Source organism: Neopsephotus bourkii, unplaced genomic scaffold, assembly GCF_033783945.1.
Source record: "Neopsephotus bourkii isolate Nb327-2 ecotype Australia unplaced genomic scaffold, CSIRO-AGI_Nbou_v1 NB_1820, whole genome shotgun sequence".
Taxonomy (NCBI): domain Eukaryota; kingdom Metazoa; phylum Chordata; class Aves; order Psittaciformes; family Psittacidae; genus Neopsephotus; species Neopsephotus bourkii.
The window spans coordinates 7,409,538-7,429,405 of record NW_026902293.1 but is presented as its reverse complement, the minus strand read 5'-3'; the positions used below and the strand labels follow the sequence as shown (position 1 = coordinate 7,429,405).

Genomic DNA, 19,868 nt, shown 5'->3' with positions numbered 1-19,868 from the left:
GGAAGGGAATGAGTGCCTCTCTCTACGGCCTTCACCACAAACAGCAAAATCTGTTCTTGCCCTTCCAGTATCTCCCAGAGAGAGAGCTCCATTGCCAGCTGTACTTTGCATAGAGAATTGGTCTTTATACATCTTGTGTGTAGGCTTTCATCCAACCTTTCCATCTTCCTGAATGAGAGTGAGCCTTGGCGGGCAATTTGCTTGTGTTCTTCTCGTGTTTAATGTTCTGATCATGGTGTGGCAGAAGATGGATGAAAACAGCAGCACAGGGTAACTCACTAATAGAAGAACCACTAACCTAATGCCTAGCAAAATATTGACATGCTCAGTTTTTACAAGGTACCAGACACAGACACACAGTCTCAGTTCTAGTGAAAGGCTTTTCCAATATTCATGCTTTCAAGAGAATAAGAAAGAAAAGATAAATTCATGTCCAAAAGGAGGTTAAGCACTCAAGCCTGAGCTATAAGGTGGAAGGAAGAATAAAATGCTGAGGTTAATTTATTGTCAATAAGCTCTTACCTTGGGCTAGATCCTTAGTTCATATAACTGATATAGCCATGGGTTAGGTCCATGGAATTTGATTCACCTAACAGAGGTGTTTTAGAAGACATTGCAAGGGATCCTGGTCTGCTTTTGGTATGGATGTCAGCTTCTCTGACACAGATTTCATAGAGCAGGGCATGCCTAGTAGACTCAGATGGCTGAGTTACAATTTTTACCCAGAGAGAACATTCTCAGTGCAAGTAAAAGGATTTGCATTATTTCTCTTCCTTGTTCATATTCAGTCATTGAATGTGAGAGATATAACAGCTCAAGAGAGATAACAGCTTTGAACTTTGTGAAAATCATTTAATTCTCCTAGGAGGACTTAAACATCTAGTTTCTGCTCTATGAGAAAGACTGGTTTTGATTCTGTGGAGGGTTATTATTAAAAATCTTCCTCATGAAATGACATTTTATTTTATAATGCCATTGGTGATGGCAGTATAATTAAAGCAGTAACTATTTTTACCTTTTATTTGTATTTTCACGTTCTCAACATTTTGATAAAAATTATGTCCCCCCTAAACTTTAGGCAAATTGTCAGAGAATGAAAATACTTTGCAATAATATTAAGGATACTTGCAAATTATAGTCCTGCTGGCTTCATTAAAAAGAAGATAAACATCTTTAAGAATTTGGATTATAAAGTATAGCTCCTTCCAAGTAGATGAAGCTGCCAAAAGTTGTTCAAATTCCATATTTATGGGGAATGCATCTTTGTTAGCAAAAACCTAATTTAAAGACCTTTTTACATGTCAGTGAAAAGCAAAAGCCAAGGTAAGTGAAGATGTGCATGACATTCTCAGATTTAATGCCTCCTTAGGCCCTGACAAATGAGGACGGATGGTGATGTGTTGCTGAACTGCTACTTTATAACTACAGCAGCAGAGCAAGTGGAATTTCATAGGCACATCTTTTGTGTCTTAAACTTACCCAAATACTAATTCTGGTATCTTAATTTCTCTAATTGTGTTTGATCAATTTATACTCCATGTGGCTGTGCCAAGATGAAGAGGGTGTTGACGTAGGAAAGCTTAAGTAAAGTATTTAGAAGGCAGAATTAGCAGCCTGGCTCTTATGTGCAGTCCCAGGTGGGCAGACTTCTGGGGTCCTGCCTGAGGTTAGCACTTGTGATTCACTGGCATTAACTGTGAGAGCAGGGAGAAGAAGATTCATGTCCAAATCTGGATTTCTTCAAGTTTTCAGTACTTAAACTGAGGCAATATGTAGCCCTTCTCCCCATTCTAAAATAAATACAAAGCAATGTTTCTGCTTGTCAGTACAATAGTTCTCTTATTGTGCTTTGGCTGCTGGTAATATCATAAGGAGGCTTTTATTAATTCTTTGACAACACTCCAGAGGTTTGAAAAGTCTGACTCAGTTTGCTAACAGAGGATTAGACAATGGAGATCTTAGTGCAGCATTTGCAGTCATCTAATTAGGGAATGAAAACAATATTTATGTTTTATACCATTTCTATAGGTCCTGTTTTAATGTTACTTGAATTTCTTCCTTGCAGGTGTGATTATTGTTCCAAGTGCTGGTGTTGGCATTGTCCTTGGTGGCTACATTATAAAAAAACTGAAACTTGGTGCGAGAGAGTCTGCAAAGTTGGCTATGATCTGCAGTGGTGTATCTCTGCTGTGCTTTTCAACTCTCTTCATTGTTGGATGTGAAAGCATTAATCTAGGGGGAATTAATATACCTTACACTACTGGGTAAGTATCTTGGAATCATCTGTGACAAACACATCATTTTCCAATTAAAAAAATGGTAAAGAAATATAAAAAAATGCTGATGGCTGATATACTGAAGAAGCCACACTGTTCAAATGAGAATTTGGTCATGATATAAACACACGCTGTTATTGTGTGTGGTCCTCTTTTTTTTTACATCTGGTTTATAGTGAAGGTTATGTGATGAAGGTTATGTAGTGACTCACCTTTTTGAGGGGTGGGAAAATGCAGCAGAATGGGTTTCAGTGATTTTTGCTGGAAAGAAGGAATAGTGTCCCATAGAGTGCTCAGACTTTAGCTGGTGTTTCAAAATGTTTTCTGACCATGAAAACCATGAAAATACTAAAGGAATTATAAAGATTATTTCTGAATAGGTTTGTTTATTATCACCATAGTAGCATCTTAGGTCTACACTCCCTGTTTGAGAGGAAACACTTGGGCATGTGCTATCAATGTTAGTGGTGTGAGCTGCTTCTGAACCAGTTACCAGTTGCATGAACACCCTCAGTACTTGCTGGGTCATCATCAAGACAGCAACTGAATCAGAACCCTTAAAGTTATATTGAGAAGGAGGAAAGCTATAATGAAAAAAACAGATGTGGAGGGTGGAAGGTATTTGAAGTGAGGGATTTAAACTGAGCCATTAAGAAATGCATGGAAGGGCATTAAAAAAATAAAATTGGGGATATTTGGAAGGAAGACAGTGTGATAGAAATTGTAAGAAGGTGTTTTGCTGGAAGGTAATTCCTCAGAAGCCTGACCATGATCTTTAATTTTCCTGCTTATTTTGTTCATTACCTTCTCCCCCAGACTGCTGCCTTCATGTAGCTTAAACACTAGGACAGAGTAAGCATTTGAAGAGCGCTAACTTACCTGAAGCAATTTATCCCTTTGCTTTTAGATCTGAGACAACATCTGCCTTTTATTTATGGCCAGGTGCCAGGTATAAGATCCATGTGAATATCTTGCTTTTAAGGGCCAGCTCTGGACTCTTAACATTTTGAGGTTTGGAAGAGAATGTAGAAGTGTGAAGCAGGAAAAGATAAGATCAAATGGGGAAAAGAAGATCTGCAGTGGGGCACTGGGTAAGGCAAGTGAAAAACAAAGAGACAAAATGGGTAGCAAGTGCAGAAGAAAATAGGCATTGTTTACACAGAGAATATTTCGCATTGCGTGTTTCTGGGTGTTATTACATTGCTGTCAAACCTTAATCGTAGGACAAAGAAAAACAGCAACTGAAAGTTGTGAGCTGATGGAAAGCTGGTTTATTCCTTCGTATTCTTAATAACCTAGAGTTAAAGCTTGGTGCTGAGAGGATGATTGTAGAGGGGAGTAACATGGTGATATATTCTTGCCTGGGCATAGTGGGCTGAAGAAGGAGAGAATGAAGACGAGAAGGAGTTGGAATGTATGATTGTCCACCTGCTATGATGTTGGTGGCAGCCTGTGGGTGTAAATGAAGAAATGGAAATCATGAGGAATTAAAACATAGTTTCAGATAGCAGTTAACTGAACTGTGTGGTAAGTCAGAGTGTCCCTGACTGGCTAATGAGAAGGCTGTAGTTTTCTGCTTGTGAAAAAGTGCTATGTAATTTAATCTATTTCTAAATTGAAGACAAGGCAAACTATTGCTATGTAACACATACCCGTCACACTGGAACTGTAAGAGTATCTATTTTTTTTTTTTCTGGTAAGTAATAACATTTACAGTAAACACATAGCATGAATTGAAATAGGCACTTAATTCACAGCTGTTCTGAAATTCTGCAGTAGCATTGCTTTACCACCTTCATCTAATTGTTCTTAGTGAGAAAGAGGTGAGACATGATAATGGCAAAATTCTCAAAGGTGTTGACGTCTATCAATTCTTTCAAATCAGTATGCAGAGTGTGATATCATCAAAAATACCAGGACGTTATATAGCATGGTTCAGGAGTTTCCAGCCCCAGCTGTATAGGATTTTTTTAATGCAGGATCAGATCCAAGTTTATTATCAAAATGATAATAAAGAAGTAGCACTACACATAAATTCAGCCTGAATATCTGATAAGATAAACATTCTCTAAATCTTCATGATCAAAATCATTTGATAGCTTCAAGTCATTTACTCGGTAGGCTCTTTAACTCAGACATCAAAGAATGGTATTGTTCACGTAACAAAAAAGCATGCTTTCATTTTGAGGTTTAATAAAACACATGCTTCATTCTCTAGTTCCAATGAAGTGCAGTGTATGGACATCAGAGACAGTTTAACAGGATAGGAGAAGCAGTATAGCTCTCGCTTCAGAGAAATACCTTGCATTATGCTCTACTTTAACATGGCTTTGCCAGTCGGATCAGAACTACCTCTGCTGACAGCAGCCCAGAGATGTCAGCTACATCGGGCAGTGTAGACAATACCCTGCAGGAGAATTGTCTCTGGACAAACATGTTCAATTCTACTGTTCTTTTCTTTTACATTCAGAAAATAGGGTTTGTTTTTTTCCTTAGATGAGCTGAAACATAAACCAGTACAGAGGAGAAGGATAAGCTGGGGTATAGTTAACATAAAAGTATGTATATGTTGGTACTCAGCAAAGTAGGCAATGATATTTCATAATTCAGTATGTTTCATAACTTGGCATTTTTCTAACTGCAATGAAGTGAATGGGACCTGGAGGCATGCACAGATTAAAATACATTTGCAAGGATTTTCTGCTGGTTTATGTTAGAAACAAGCAGTTTTGCTGTTATTGGTGTGTCATCAGCAGCTCTGCTATCAGGAAGGTCAAGGGCATCTCTGTATTATACATCTCAATACTTTAGAACCTGCTTAGAGGATTGCCTCTGAAGGTGTGTTTGGTATTTGAACACAGTGTCAGGAACCTTACAAACCACAATACAGCATCCCTTTTCTTGCACCATAATCATCTGAATGGGGATTCCTGAATCGGTGAATTGTCTTCTTGTTCAGACAGCTTTTGAGTATCTCTGAGGAGGGTAGCTCCACAGCCTCTCTGGATAACCCGTGCCACTCACTTCTCAGTCACCCTCACAGTGAAAAAGTGTTTCCTATTCAGAGGGAACATCCTGTGTTTCAGGTTGTGCCCATTGCCTCTGGTCCTGTCACTGCCCACCACTGGAAAAAGCTCAACCCAGTCCTCTTTGCACCCTCCCTTCAGGTATTTAAATACATTGGTGAGATCCCTGAAACTTCTCCAGCCGGACAGTCCCAGCTCTCTCCACTTTTCCTGAGAGGATGGATGCTCCAGTTCCTTCAGCACCTTAGTGGCCCTTTGCTGCATTCTCTCCAGTATGTCCATGATTCTCTTTTACTGGGAAGCCCAGAACTGGACCCAGCACTGCAGTTGTGTCCTCACCAGTGCTGAATAAAGAGGAAATAGCAGCGATCAGCTGCTTTGGTTGGTTATGGACCTGTCTCTTCTATGTTTTGTGATATAAGGCAACTAAAACAGGTTTCATTGGGAGCTCACTCACAGTGACAGATTAGTGAATTAGTTCAGTTTGGGTTTCTGTTATTCTTGTATCTTTCAGTCCAAGTCAGCCAGTTGGATCCACTAACTTGAAAGCAGTGACTAATTGGATCAGAACAATAACAATAAAGGAGTCCAGCTAACACAGTGAGAGGGTCCCTTGTTTGACAGCTACACAAAAATTGCATCACTGCTGCAATACCAGCTGCTTGCCAAGAAGGAGACTGCAAATCTCTGTCATCAGAAAGCCCTTCAATACCAATCAAAAAATATTGCTATCAAATTAAGATAATCCTTTTCATCATGTAGCCCAATATTTTTACAAAAATTCTATGGTTAGGGCTTGTCTCCTTTCCTTTTTATTTCCTTGTTCCTGTAGTTTACTACATTGATCTAAAAAAATATGAATAAACCCATGTGCAAACCAATTCTTTGTTTAGCTGTTACCAAAATATAGTCAGTCACTGTGGGGTTTTGTTTTTTTCCTAAACTCCATTTCATTTAAATTGTAGCCTCATGGGAAGAGAGTCTACCTTTTTGTTTTCCAATATGTGTACATTGACTGCCAGCACAATGAGATTTCAGTCCAAGCCTGGGTAGCTGAAATAACAGGTCACAGTTCTAAAAACTCCAGGCAATAAATCTTACCCTATACTTTTCCTTTTCTTATTTTACTCCTATACTACAAGGCTTCCGCAGAGTAGCAGTTGAAAACAGGATTTAGAAACAAGATGTTAGGAATTAAAGTCATTTTTATTGTTAGTCACATCTAATAAAGGTCTCCTCTTTATTAGCTTTACTAGCATCATGTCATGGAGACAAAGAACAGTCTTCCTGAGAAGTGGACAAATGCAATTTGTCAGTTGGGATTCTGGGTTTTGTCCCAGCACACATGTTTAGCAAACTTGCAGTTGAACCTTGTTAATAAAAGAAGCTGTGTCATTGTTTGCAATTGAAAGAATAGTTCAGGAAATGCTGTTGTTCGGGTCTGGTTTCTGTCAGTGTGCTCATGCATGCCGGGTATCCTTGGCTGCTCAGGTGAAGTATTTTTCTCACAAGCAGGACTTGCTAGTTTGGGTGCAATTTCCATAAGATCCTGCTTTTTTTTATCAGTATAGGTAACTCTACAATGCGCAGAATTCAAGTGTCAAAGCTCTGGTTTTCTTTTGGAGAGTAGGTAGCCTCCCAGTGTCAGAAGGCAGGATTAGTAGAGTACTCTGGTTTATCTTACTGCTGGAAAAATTTATGCCCTCCTGGGAGAGGTGTTCATAGAAACGTGTTATAATATGTTCTAAATGGCAGATTAGTGTGATGAGAACGGGGTTACATAGATATGTGTAAGTAAAGATTTCGTGTTCCCAGCGTCTGAATTCCTTCATTAGTTTCTCATCATTGGCAAAGGAGTGAACAAGGAGTGAACGGTGAAGGTAATAAAGATGAAAACATGAACCTATTAAACCGTTACTCTTCTTCACCCAACCTGTAGATATGTTTGCAATTGCTCTGACCCAGGTGCAGCACCTTTCACTTGGCATGGTTAAACCTCCTAAGGTTGGCATCAGCCCACCTCACAAGTGTGTAAAGGTCAAGCTTTTGGAAACAGAGCTAATAGGTAATTTTTGTATCATGTGCTCTTGAAAGGTTGGAAAAAATATCTCTATGCAAGGCATTTGCTGTAAACAACAAAAAAATCCCCCTTACAGTGATGTGCAGGGGTACAAAAAGTGATGAAAGCTGGAGAGACATGGCTTGCAGTAGCTTGTTAGTAATCTGAGCATATTTGCTTTACATATTGTAAACTTAAGGCTTCTTCTGGGACAAACAAAAAAATGCCCCAGAGATTAATTTCTCACAGTGGCCTCATTTTAGTTTCCAGTTTCGTGCTTATCATTTCTTGCATGCCTGATTTCATTCACCTTTATTTTTAAGCTGATTTCCTGAGCTCTGTGTCATGGTAATGTTCAGCACTGCAGCTGAAGAGAGCTAGCCACGGGGTGGTGGTGGAATGAGAGGTCAGAAGAATGTATTTCACAAGGTGGGGGAGGTTGGGGAGGGAAACACAAGCTGTACCTTTCCTGGCAGCCTGGGTTGTCCCTGGACTTGTCTATGTGCAGGGTGGCAGAGCTCTGCTGGCAGCCAGGATGTGGGCACAAGGGTCTCTCAGCCAGACTGGGGATCCCTGTTTAACCCAAGTATTCAGGCATCTGGGACATCCAGCTCATCAGGCTGCTGAGGGGGTGTGTGAAACTCCAGAAATGCTGCCTCTCCTGTTGGTGTGAAAAACTTCTGTCACTGTGCTGCTGAAATCAATATGTTCCCAAAGAATGTTTTGGTGATGCGTTGTTTTCCATTGGAGAGAAGGTTCTGTTACTGGAAGAGTCTTCCTGTCGCTATATGATGTGTTGTTGTGTATTGCTTTCTGGAATCCAATGTGATATAATAAGGCAAGTTTCAGCTGGTAGCTGAGAAGGCAACACAACCAATATCAATCCTGGATGTTTAATTTCCTGGTCAAGCAGCAACTCGTTTCTAAAACTGTGCCTTGTTTGTTTATGGCTCAAGAAAGAAAACACTAGGAAAGGCTTTGGTTAACACTCAACTAGAACATAAAGTGTGAAGTAGCTCCAAGAGCTAAATCTGTGAACCTGATTTGTGTGATTAGTAGACAGTCAATAAATATTTAAGAGCTACTTAGTAGTACTTGATCAGCTGCAAAAGTGCTCAGCTGGAAAGACAAAGCATATTCAGCAAAAGCAAATAGTGGTGTATAAATAAATTAAAAATGAGTCAAATGGAAGTCACTAAGCAGTGGTCATACTTTTTCGTGTCACTAATGACAGGAGGTGGTGTGACGGATGACACAGGTGACAGTCGTAGTATGTAGAATGTCTCCCAAGCCAAGTCTCTGGTCTAGTAGGGCGTAAAAGATGGGAGCAAAAGAATATCCTTTGTGGTACATGGGATAGCTGGGGTGCAGCAAGTCTGATGCTAGCTGCTTACCTTTACAGTGGTCCTGCCCACACATTGCAGATGTGAAGGCAGGCAAACGGCAACCCTCCTGGGGCTCTCCAGCCATGACAGTCTGTGAGCATGTGTACAAGATTTTGATATAGCAGCCACCAACCCAAACCAGATTCCTGTTCAGCTCCTGCATGGCTGAAGATTTGCTACAATTCTCTGGATATCTACTGATGTGCTTAGAGCAGAGATACTTGTGGTAGTTTTAAACAGCAATGGTCACTGAACAATACTGAGAGCAGGATGAAACAAGGCAGCATAGTTAATTCAGTATTACGTGGAGACGTTGTGCATACCAACATAATTCCCAAGACAACATATGATACGGTCATCAACTACTTGCTCATTAATGAGGACCTTCTAGATAATAGAGATTGATATCTTACATCCTCTGATATTAGCTCTATATACACTGGGTCCAGTTATGCCAGTCTGTTTTTAATTTGGTGAACAAATTAGTATCCACTTTAAGTCTCTGTTTCTCTGTAACCAGAATTTGCATATACAGTTACATAGGGGGTTTTAACTATTCTTTTCTTTCATTGAGGTTGCCTTTGTGCCTGTTGCTGCTTTTCCTCCTTTGGTGCTCTAGCCCTTACCCAACCTAGGAATGTTTGAAATCCGGTATCACTGTGCGCTTTCCTTCAGCACAGGGAGTAGCTGGGTGTCTCTTCTATGGTTTGTGCCTGAAGCTAGACATTTTTAAGTGACCTGAGAGTTGCTTTGAGCAGGACTGAAGTGACATGGTATGTAAGACAGAAGTTGGTTAATTTGATGACTGTGACTTAGCATGCATCAAAACCTGTGGTGGTGACAGCCAGCAATCAGTTGTAACCAGAGTTGATTTCTTCCTAGTGGCAGCAAAAAGCACCATTTTGTTGGGGAAGCAAAACTGCTTCCAAATGACTTGCTCTCTGCAGACAGGGCCAAGATGTGCCATGCTTAGCTGGAGGAGAGGGTGAGTCTCAGAGCTGTCCCAGTGCGGTGCTTCATTAGGCCTTTGTTGCATGAGCCACTGAACTCAGATGAGTGCAATGAGCTGCTGCCTTGATGGTGTCCCTTTGCACCTTCATCCTGTATGAAGGTGTGCCCAAGCTAGCATGGCAGTTGCCAGTGAAGAGTTGATACAGTTCTCTGCTGTGGCAGATGAGATATGTTCAACTGCCTGTTTGGAGCAACAGCAATAGGTAGCCAAGGCCACGTTGGATGGGGCTTTGAACCACCTAGACTAGTGGAAGGTGTCCCTGGGGGGTTGGAATGAGATGATTTTTAAGGTCCCTTCTAAGCCAAACAATTCTGTGATTCTGTGATAGGGAAGAGCCTACTTTTTGGGTTGTATATGTCCTTCAGCTTTGAAATTTCCTTTATTTCCTCCTGAGTATGCTGCCAAACCCTTCTGGGGAGGACAAAGGAAGTTGGGCTTTGGCAAGATTTTTGGGAATCGTCTAGGGAAATGGAGTAGTGGTTCTCTTGCAGACATTCAGTAAAAGCCCAGCATTCCTCCAGATCTAGAGAGCTTCCCGTAGGTTTTGTATGAATAATACAAGCATTAAGTTTTTTGAGCAGTTGTTGGTATGTAGGCAGAGATGCCTATTAGTTCACATCATGCTTACATCTTGTCACTGAGCCTTTCACTAGTAATCAACAACAAATTGCTGCAGCTCAGGATAGATATATAAGATAACTCTTAAAGGGAAAAAAATAAAGGAAAAATTCAACTATCACCTAGGCAAATAAGGTATAAGTTTTAAACTTTGGTATTATTTTTGTATTATGTTTTTAGTTAATGGCAAGAATGCCTTTGTTGTTCTATATGGTTTAAATCATGGATACAACTAGAGTTAATGCAGTCTTTCTGTGATAATAAATTCTCAGTTGCAGAGTTAATGAGTAGGATGTTCTCTGCCTCTGAACAGGACGATATCTTTGCTTTCTCTACTAGCATGTTCTTTTTTCCTTTCTTCAGTCCCACTCTTGCCATGGCCCACAGGAATCTGACTGGGAGCTGTAATGTTAACTGTGGATGTAAGATTCATGAGTACGAGCCTGTCTGTGGATCAGATGGAATAACATATTTTAATCCTTGCCTAGCTGGCTGCATCAGTGGTGGAAATCATAGCACAGGGGTAAGTGCTTCACCCTCCCAAACATCTGCAACCTGCAAGTAGCCCCTTGGGTCTGATGTGGATCAAAGACTGCTCTGTTTCTGGCTCAAACGTCCCCCTTCTAAGCTTCAGAGGAGTTGCTGTACAACTGACTAATCCATGAGTATTTCCATGTTCTGAGAGGCTGGTAGTGCTATTACTGCATGCTCTCCCCCCTCTTCATTTTAGTTATGTACAAATGTGAGGCACAAGTTCATTTGTACCAAGAAAATCCTCCAGCCAAGTGAGTGCAAAGTGCTACAGTGTAGGGAAGGTTGGTGTTTCCATTACAGACTCGGATGTCCCTGATGGCTGTGGCCTGTGTGTCTGCTGTTCCTGCAGCAACTCTCCTTTCCTGTTCCTGCAGGAACAGCACTTGGAGAGGCTTGTTTCTGCAGGGGTTGGAGAAGGGACCTAGAGTCAATGTCATATAATTCAGCATTCTGCTAGGCATAGGCAGCCATGACATACTACCTTTCTGCAATCTCATCAGTGTTACTCATAAGACCTGTTCTGGGGTTTTTTGGCTCCCTCTCTGAATAGAAGGAAAAATTTGACTCTTCAGGTAGTTGGAAGTGTAAAAAGCTCCTGTTTAAATTGAGTTATGTGCTGTAAAGTCATCGGTGTTTGTGAAAGCCTTGTCATTTTGCATGTGTAGCTGATGCACCTGCAACAGTGCATTGATAGGTCTTTTTGTTTGTGTAGACTGCCAGTGTATTCTGCTCTGGTAAAATAGTTCGGCCACTCTCATAACCTTTCTTTAAACCTCTCCCAGGCTAAATGAAGTGTCATTGAACTCAAGTAACCAGAACATAAAGGAGTCAATAATCTACTTTCTTTCTGTTACAGCCCAGATTTCTAGTAATGCTGAACTGGAGAAGGGCATCCTGCTGGTAAAATCACACCATGGAAATTTGGCAGTTTCTAGGAATGGGCAAAAGAAAACAGCTGCAATGTAGAATCTGACCTAAATAACAACAGAACATTATATTTGTACAGACCCCAAACTTTTAAATTCTGTTACAAAACCATCCTTTAAAAAAGAATAATTATGACAAAAAGTAATGTAAATATGGATTTTCTCAGGACTTGACTGTGCTTTCCAGAAGGCTTATTTATAATGCTTTATAAATAAGGATTTGCAGTCCTGAGCCAGCCTGTGAAGCAGAAGGTTGCTAGGTACAGTGCTCTGCTTTTAAGTTGACTAAATAATGGTCTGAAATGGCAGTTTCATACACAGATGCCACAGAACAGACTATTTTCCTTTATATTTTTGTTTGTTAAAAGTATCTTGCTGTTTTTTAGCAGGAAATTGCTTTGGCCCAATTGGAAAAGCCTGTGATGTGAGCCTGTGGTTAACTTTCAGTGTCTATATAAATCTTATTTGTACTTTGCTGGATTGGGACATAGGTTTGATCTTTTCTACATTTCACCTGATATCAAACTGGCACTATTAATACATTTACTAGGGAGGCAATTTGGGAGTGCTTTCCACTACAAATTTTGAAACAAGCTGTCTCCCCTTACAACTTAAAAAATGCTTCATGGCCTGAAGTTTTAACTTGGTAGCTAGCAATGAACAGAATAGGGCCAACACTGGTAGGAAAATGCATATCTTCATTAAATAATGCTTTATGTAGAGTACTTTTAGAAAACTAAATATAATCTTGTCCCACCATATAACACACAAACTGTTGCTAACTTATAGCATATGGATTTAAATTTAGAATATACAGTGTTTTCAGAATTAACCATTTAAAAACTAGAAATGGGAGAAAAAGATGCCAGTGTGCAGTTCTTACCTGGGTTTTATATGTATTCCTCTACTGTATTGTTTCCGTTGTGCCATGGATTTTTCATTTAGTGCATGGGCATGGTTTCTCTGGTGTAGTAAAGATGGCTATTTTCTGTGTGATGTATGATGCCTATTTGGCATTTGCATTTGAAAGCAGTAAGATTAAGGTGAGTGACTGTAGGGAGGAAGCACGTACTCACTTGATATTAGAGTGGAGCCTTTGGAAACTGGGTTCTGTCATTGCCTTCATTGCTAAGTGATGTTGGGCAAGTCACTTAAGCAAAACAGTTCCCAGTTGGTGATTATATTGTATTTTTCATATTCCAGAATGAGGTACATGAGCCATAACCAGAAATGTCATTTGTAGAAGCACTGACTGCCTAAATTGCATGTGAAGGCACAAAAATTATGTTTAGAATATAGTAAGTTATATGTAATGGAAAATGTTCTGCAAAAAAGTGATTCCAATTGTTTCAAATTAGTCACCCATATTTATGAAACTTTTGATCTGTTTCAGTACTTAGCTACAAAATAGAGATAACAACATCAGTGCTTCATCTCATAACTGTTTTGAAGATAAGTTACTCCTTTTTGAAAAAGTTAAGCTATAATGGTGAGGAAAAATACATATGAAAAATGAGTCATTCTGTCTTTGTAGAGGAATATGTTTAGTGTGAGGAGAAAAATCTCTGGAGCCACATTTTGAAAGTGGGAGGTAAAAATTGGTAAATTGTTATGCTAACTCCCATGGGGAAAAAATGTGAGGCTATGTCAGAGCACAAACAAATGCAAAGATATACATTAAAGTTGACAAGTAACCATAGTTTGGATATTTCCTTGTGTCCAAGTGCTTAAATTTGAAACCTTAAGGTGGTGTCATAATGCATCTTCTGTGCACAAGTGATCTTAGGTTTTATGATTGAAAACATTGAAAGGAAAATCTCCTTTGTGTAACATCTCACGGCCTGTTTCTTCTCTAGTTCTAGAGTATTCTGATCTGCTGCACACCCCTTTGCCATTAGATTTGTTGAAAACAGTAGTAAAATAAGTGAGACAGGAGGCTATTACTGACCTAGCTCTTTGTCACAGTTTATGCCCACTCTTCCTCACCTTGCTTAAATCATGATCCCCTTTGCCAATGAAGTGCCACTTCTTTATTTAGTCTCTTCATCCTAATTTCAGCCTCTGTTCATTTAAGAGATTTTCCTGTCCTCCGGTCTCCCTGTTTAAATCTCTGCTTTCCCCTGATTCTCTGGTTTTGTTCCTGTGTACATCCCATCCACATCCACTCCTACATCCAGCTGGAAGGTCCTGAGCTCCAAGTGTGAAGTGGAGCATGTTGCTCTTTAGCTGAATTTAGGTGTACTTACACCAAAATGGCAGAAGACACTTCCTGAATATGAAGGTCAACAGCCTGCCAAATTCCAGAAAATGGCATTGCTAGTGTTGTGTAAAGAGTGTTTCCTCACAGTTTTTGTAATACAGTAGAAACGTGTTTTCTCCAGCCTCCTTGTCAGAAGTGATTGAATTGTTTTGGCAGAATTTTCCAAAAATATTCCAGATTTCTTTTCTTTTTTTTTTTTTTTTAAATGAAGCCTAAATGAAACAGTGGAAGTGCAATCTTATTATGGAGAGTCCTGTCTGGCTTTAAAAATACTTGGATGGTAACTTCACTTCTACTTGTGGTAATGATGCTAGGGACAGAAGATTGGGGTGTACCGTGGGACTGTCATACCATGTCTCTGCGCAGTGTCTTTCTTGCAAGGGTTTTTAATGTGGAGATGTTCTTTTCACTCTCCCCAGGTGAGAAATTACACAGAATGTGCCTGTGTCCAGAGTCGCCAGGTGATCACTCCACCAACGGTGGGCCAGCGTAGTCAGCTCCGGCTGGTTATTGTTAAAACCTACCTGAATGAGAATGGCTATGCTGTTTCTGGGAAGTGTGATCGAACCTGCAACACTCTTATCCCGTTCCTAATATTTCTCTTCATTGTTACCCTCATAACAGCATGTGCCCAGCCATCAGCAATCATAGTGACACTCAGGTGAGAATTTAGCTGTGGTTTTTTTGCTGTGCCTGCTATCACCAGTGCTCGTGTCAGAAGAGGCTGGGGCAATGCAGCCAAACTCCTTCAAGCTTATGTATCATTAAGAAGTGGATAGAATAGGGCTGACAAGGATAGGGTGGAACTTGCTTATATTTAGAATATGTAACAGGATAATCCGCTTTAGGAACCATGCAGTGCCCAGCAAATTTCAAGCACTATAAAGGGAAAACAAGTAAAAACATCAAGTAAGAAAATAATTACTCTGAAGTTTTCAACCTTCTTAAAGCAATGGTTTGGATTTTCAAGTACAAATGAAAAAAAGTTAGTACCTAAAATTATCAGGAGTGGGCACATCAGACTTCCAATTGTTTGTGCAGCCTTAGTTCAACTTCCTTGTGCACGGCATTGTCATAATTCAGAGACTTCTGACCTTATTCCTTCTGATTCCAGGTTTTCCACCTATACAATAATTATTATAAAACCATTGTTATTACGCTGAGATTATGCAGAAGTAAACTACAGTCAGTCAACATTAATGTTGCACTGAGTCTAACAATAGAGAGGTGCATGATGAACATATCCATCAGGATTTTGTAATGTTCAGAGGAAAAAACGATGGTCCCCACACATGACAGTGACACCCACTGTCTCAGACCACATATTGTTCACAGTGCTTCGGTCCAAGTGCTGTGACCCAAGTTGGTTCTCTAATTGTGGATTATCATTACTTTGTACCTGGTCTTTTGAAAGGTTGACATTTTCCCTTGGAAACCAATGGAAGAAATCCCATATTACTTGTACTGAAAAGGAACAGTGTTCAAAGAGACTGTTTGGATGTTTCTACCAATATTTTTCCTAAAGCAACCCTGAAGTACTTAATGCTGCACAGAGATCTGTTACATTCAGAAGCTGAGTCCAGCTTTCAGCAAGTTAATTCTCCATTAAGTCTAATTTATCTAAAAAAAATTAAGAAAGTAAAGCAAGGCATTATATGAAATAATAGGAAATTATAATGAGAAGCCATAAACATTTTGGATGGATTCTCTAAATCTCCTTAATGGGTTTGAGTCAAATTTCTCAGGCTTTACACAAGTAAAGAAAGGTTAAAAGGCGTGATTGAGATTTTGATTAAACAGAAACAGGAGGGGTTGGCAGCATTTTTTTCCTAGCAATAAGAGTTAACAATATTGAAAGCTAAATGGAAGAAATTTAAACAAGGATCTTTTTATAGCTCAGAAAAAAACAGGACATCCCACAATGATTATCTGTTACAACTGTTTCTTCAGAGGAGTTTTCGTTTTGCCTGCTAGGTCTGTAGAAGATGGGGAACGGCCCTTTGCACTAGGAATGCAGTTTGTTTTATTGCGAACTCTTGGTAAGTTTTACAATTATTCAGCATTTCAATAAAGGTTCCCTGTATTCAGCTTAAATGTACCAGAAGAATACTAAAATTCGATAAATCTGCAAATAATTGTCTGACTAATTTTATTAGGAACTTAAAATTACTAGCTTCTAAAAATATTGTAGCTACTAATATATTTATTTGTCTTTTTTAATCGATTACTGACTTTCTGGAACATTTTTGTCCCAGAGATATTTTGACAGTTTCAAATTTTATTTAAAAATTGTTGCTAAATTTTATAAGGATTTTTTTTAGACAACAATTCTTATTGGTTTTAGCAAGAACAATAGCTTTTTTGCATTTTTTAAATAAGAAGTAATAATTGCTTAGTGTCTAATTTCAAATGCTTCAAATCAAAAAGAGTACATGTTAAAAGTCTATAAAGAAACACTCTGAAAAGAGCACTCTGGGTTCATCTGCTACAAAGCATATGACTAGAGCAAGCAAGGGCTCTTCTAAGAGAACAAGAGGAAAAGACTGTATAACTGAATCTGGAAGTTTCTTTTGAGGAAAGGCATTTTGGACTTGTCTTAAAGGTGTTGTGTTTGTGGAGCAAGCAGGAGCCTTCAGTGGGCTGGCTGCATTTTTGGCAGTCTTAGAAGAGTCCGTTTCTGTAGAAGAGTGATTTGAAAGAAAAATTATAACAATTAAGACATTTTGTAGTCTTTGGGGCTTTTTCTCCTAACCTAAAGCAGCAACCTCAGCCCTTTCCTAGCTCATGGTCAATGGATGCTCAGCAAGGAATGCTCTGAACACGATGTTGTCTTTTGTTCCTTTTCTTCATTTTCTTCATTTCTGGAGAGCACTATTGGATTTTCTTTTGGGGGACACATAGCTCAAGAAGATGTGTATGTGGACAGCAGGTTGCTTGTAAGGTGCTGCTGCATTGTCTTTGCTTGAATTCTCTCCCAGTTGTAGTTCATTTCATGTGTAAGATATGTAGTGTTGGTCGGAAGATTGGCTGACCAGTTTTCCATATCCTTCACTTCGGGTGAGAACAGTGATATAGGAACCTCAAGAATTATTAACCTACACTGTTCAGCTAAGGCAAATAGCTTCTTTAGAAGCCCTCCACTATATGCTAACACATTATTTCTGTTGCTATTTTCTTTCAGCTTACATTCCCACTCCAATTTATTTTGGGGCTGTTATTGACACCACGTGCATGCTTTGGCAACAGGATTGTGGCGTACAAGGATCTTGTTGGGAATACGATGTCACCTCATTTCGTTTTGTCTACTTTGGGCTGGCAGCTGCTCTCAAGTTTGTGGGATTCTTTTTTATTTTCCTGGCCTGGTATTCCATTAAGTGTAAAGAAGAGCAGCTTCAAAGGCAGAGATGGAGGGCTTCACCGGTGAACACTGTGAGTGAGATGGTTGGCCAAACTGGACCCCAACAAAACTATGCACGGACTAGATCCTGCCCTACCTTCAGCTCCCGAGGGGACATCAGTGTGGCACAACGAATGAATTGCGTAGCACAGACATACCCTGGCCCTTTTTCAGAAGCAATAAACTCCTCGTATGAAAATGCATTGGAAGAAGTCACTGCTGAGATATAGACCCCTGGCTTCTTAATGTAGTCTTTAGTTTTGTTGGTTGACTTACTTATGGCGCCTTGTAAAACACCTGTGCCTTCTATTTTTAACCTAGATGTAACATGTGATAAAACCAACAAAGCTTAATGCAAACAACCGTAGTATGTTCCTGAGGGCTGGATACCTCATACCAACCTAAGCTCTTATTTCTCCCCTCCCAACAACGGAGTTTTAAAAATTGTGTTTGTAATTATTTCAGATGTGTCCATTAAATGTCCATGCTCTGATCTAATATCAGTGTAAGGGTGAGGTACTGTGGACAACAGGAGTCAGTGAAAGAGTGACAAAAACTCATACCATGAATGTCTAGACATCACAAAAATGCTTAAATGTATCGTCAACTTCGTATCCACAAATTGTATTTTTAAGAGATGAGGAATTACTGTGAGTTCTGCTACAAAGCACAACTGAACTTGTTTAAACTATGCAACTTATTTGGACAATTGTATGTTCGGCAGATTAAGTTTAAAGTTTGCTTTTAAAGACATTACTGCAACTGAACTGAAAGGGGCTACTTTCAGACATAAGCATTAAATTTTAAAAGAACATAAGGTTTAAAGTACTGTTACTAACATGTTAAGCCATACAAAAGTTATGCATCAGGTAACATTTGCAAAAGTTGAGTCATAATATTTTTATCCTGTCAAAATATGCATTAATTTTCAATGTAGTCATTCTTCACAAAGTACACAGGCTAGGAAAATATAATGCTTGGAGTAAAAAACTTCAGTATTAATTTATAATAACATTAAGATGTAGGAATCACACACACATACCAGAACAGGTATGTGCATATTTCTGTCATGTTATGTGTGGAGCTGTTGCTAGCATCAGATCCATACTTTTCCTGAATAAGAAAATAACCAGGTACAGCTTGATAAGAACTTGGCTGTGCTTCAGAAACACGTGCCAGTCTACTCCAGCTTCAGTGGACAAATCTTTAGGAGAGCTAAGGGCCTCATTTCATGTTTGACTGGCCACCTGGGATGCAGCAGACCCCTTGCAGCCAGTGATGCCATGGTATTCGGGCTGTCATCGCTTGCTGCCCTTCTGTGGGAGTGCGCAGAGAGCCTTTAAGTGGCTTCGAGCAGCCTGCCTATTGTGGTGCATGGTGGGACAGGCCTGGAGGTCCTAGTTGAATGGTTTGTCCAACAAGTGGACACCTTTCCTTTTCCCGGCTTCATTAAAAGCTTCTGTGAAAGCAAAGGGCGAGTCATGTCTCCTTTGCCCTTCCAAGGGAAGAGCTAACAATAGAAATTGTCTGCAAGTGTGGACCCACAGGGAGTGATGTGGCCTTTGCATATTCCTAATTACTGTAGTGTGCTTTCTGCCCAGGAGGTACTGAGACTTTCTAATCAAATGTACTTGGCATTTCATTTCTTGCCCTGGAGGCTTTGTAGTGGCATGCACATTATGTACTAATGATGTCTCAAAGGGCAGAGAATGATTTCAGGTGGACTGTAGGAAATCAAAGTTGTAATTTGCCCTGCAGGGAAAGTCTCAGAAGTTTAGGAATTTAAAAGCACTCTTTCAAGAAGACTCATTGATAGCCAGGTTTGGATTTTGCCATGTAGAGAGCTTGCGTGAAAATAAATAGAAAAGAGCAGAACTTCTACGTTGGTCAAATGTTACGTGGAACCAAGTCGTTGAAATGAAAGGCAATACTCTCCTTGGTATCCACTGAGTTGTCTTGGGAAAAGCAGACTTCCCTCTCCTCCTTTGCTGACTGCCTTTCCTAATCCCATGGCTCTTTGACTGGCACATGGGACTACCCATGGGCTGTTTTCCTTGCTTGAAACAGCAGCTGCTTATTTCAGAGTATCTCAGTCCATTTGTATAGCTTGGAATAATTTCCACTCACTCTGTCTGCAAACTCAGATGCTTCTACCCCAAACTACAACATAGAGGAATATCATTATAATCACCTCCTCCTATTAAGTACATATTAAGAGCTTGCTTAGATCAAGCCTGAGAATTTTTTTCTCTTGTGCAGCCACCAGATACAATATGTCCTCAGCCAGCGTGTCACCTGAGATGTTACCTTCTATACTTCTCAGCCTGAGAAATAAATTTCCTTAGCTCAAATGCATTTGGTATATTTCTTTTCAC

The 19,868-nt window shown here is 39.7% G+C and overlaps 1 protein-coding gene across 1 annotated transcript in view; it reads left to right on the top strand.

The window, feature by feature from the left end:
* SLCO5A1 (solute carrier organic anion transporter family member 5A1) overlaps window positions 1-18,845 on the top strand; it is a 64,743-nt gene extending 45,898 nt beyond the window's left edge. Inside the window, exons 5-9 of the mRNA XM_061342784.1 lie at window positions 2,066-2,264; window positions 10,740-10,899; window positions 14,516-14,757; window positions 16,071-16,135; window positions 17,278-18,845. Of these exons, the coding sequence (XP_061198768.1) occupies window positions 2,066-2,264; window positions 10,740-10,899; window positions 14,516-14,757; window positions 16,071-16,135; window positions 17,278-17,723 (1,112 nt within the window). The 3' untranslated portion in view covers window positions 17,724-18,845. The remainder of the gene's footprint in view (window positions 1-2,065; window positions 2,265-10,739; window positions 10,900-14,515; window positions 14,758-16,070; window positions 16,136-17,277) is intronic.
* Window positions 18,846-19,868: the final 1,023 nt, after the last annotated feature.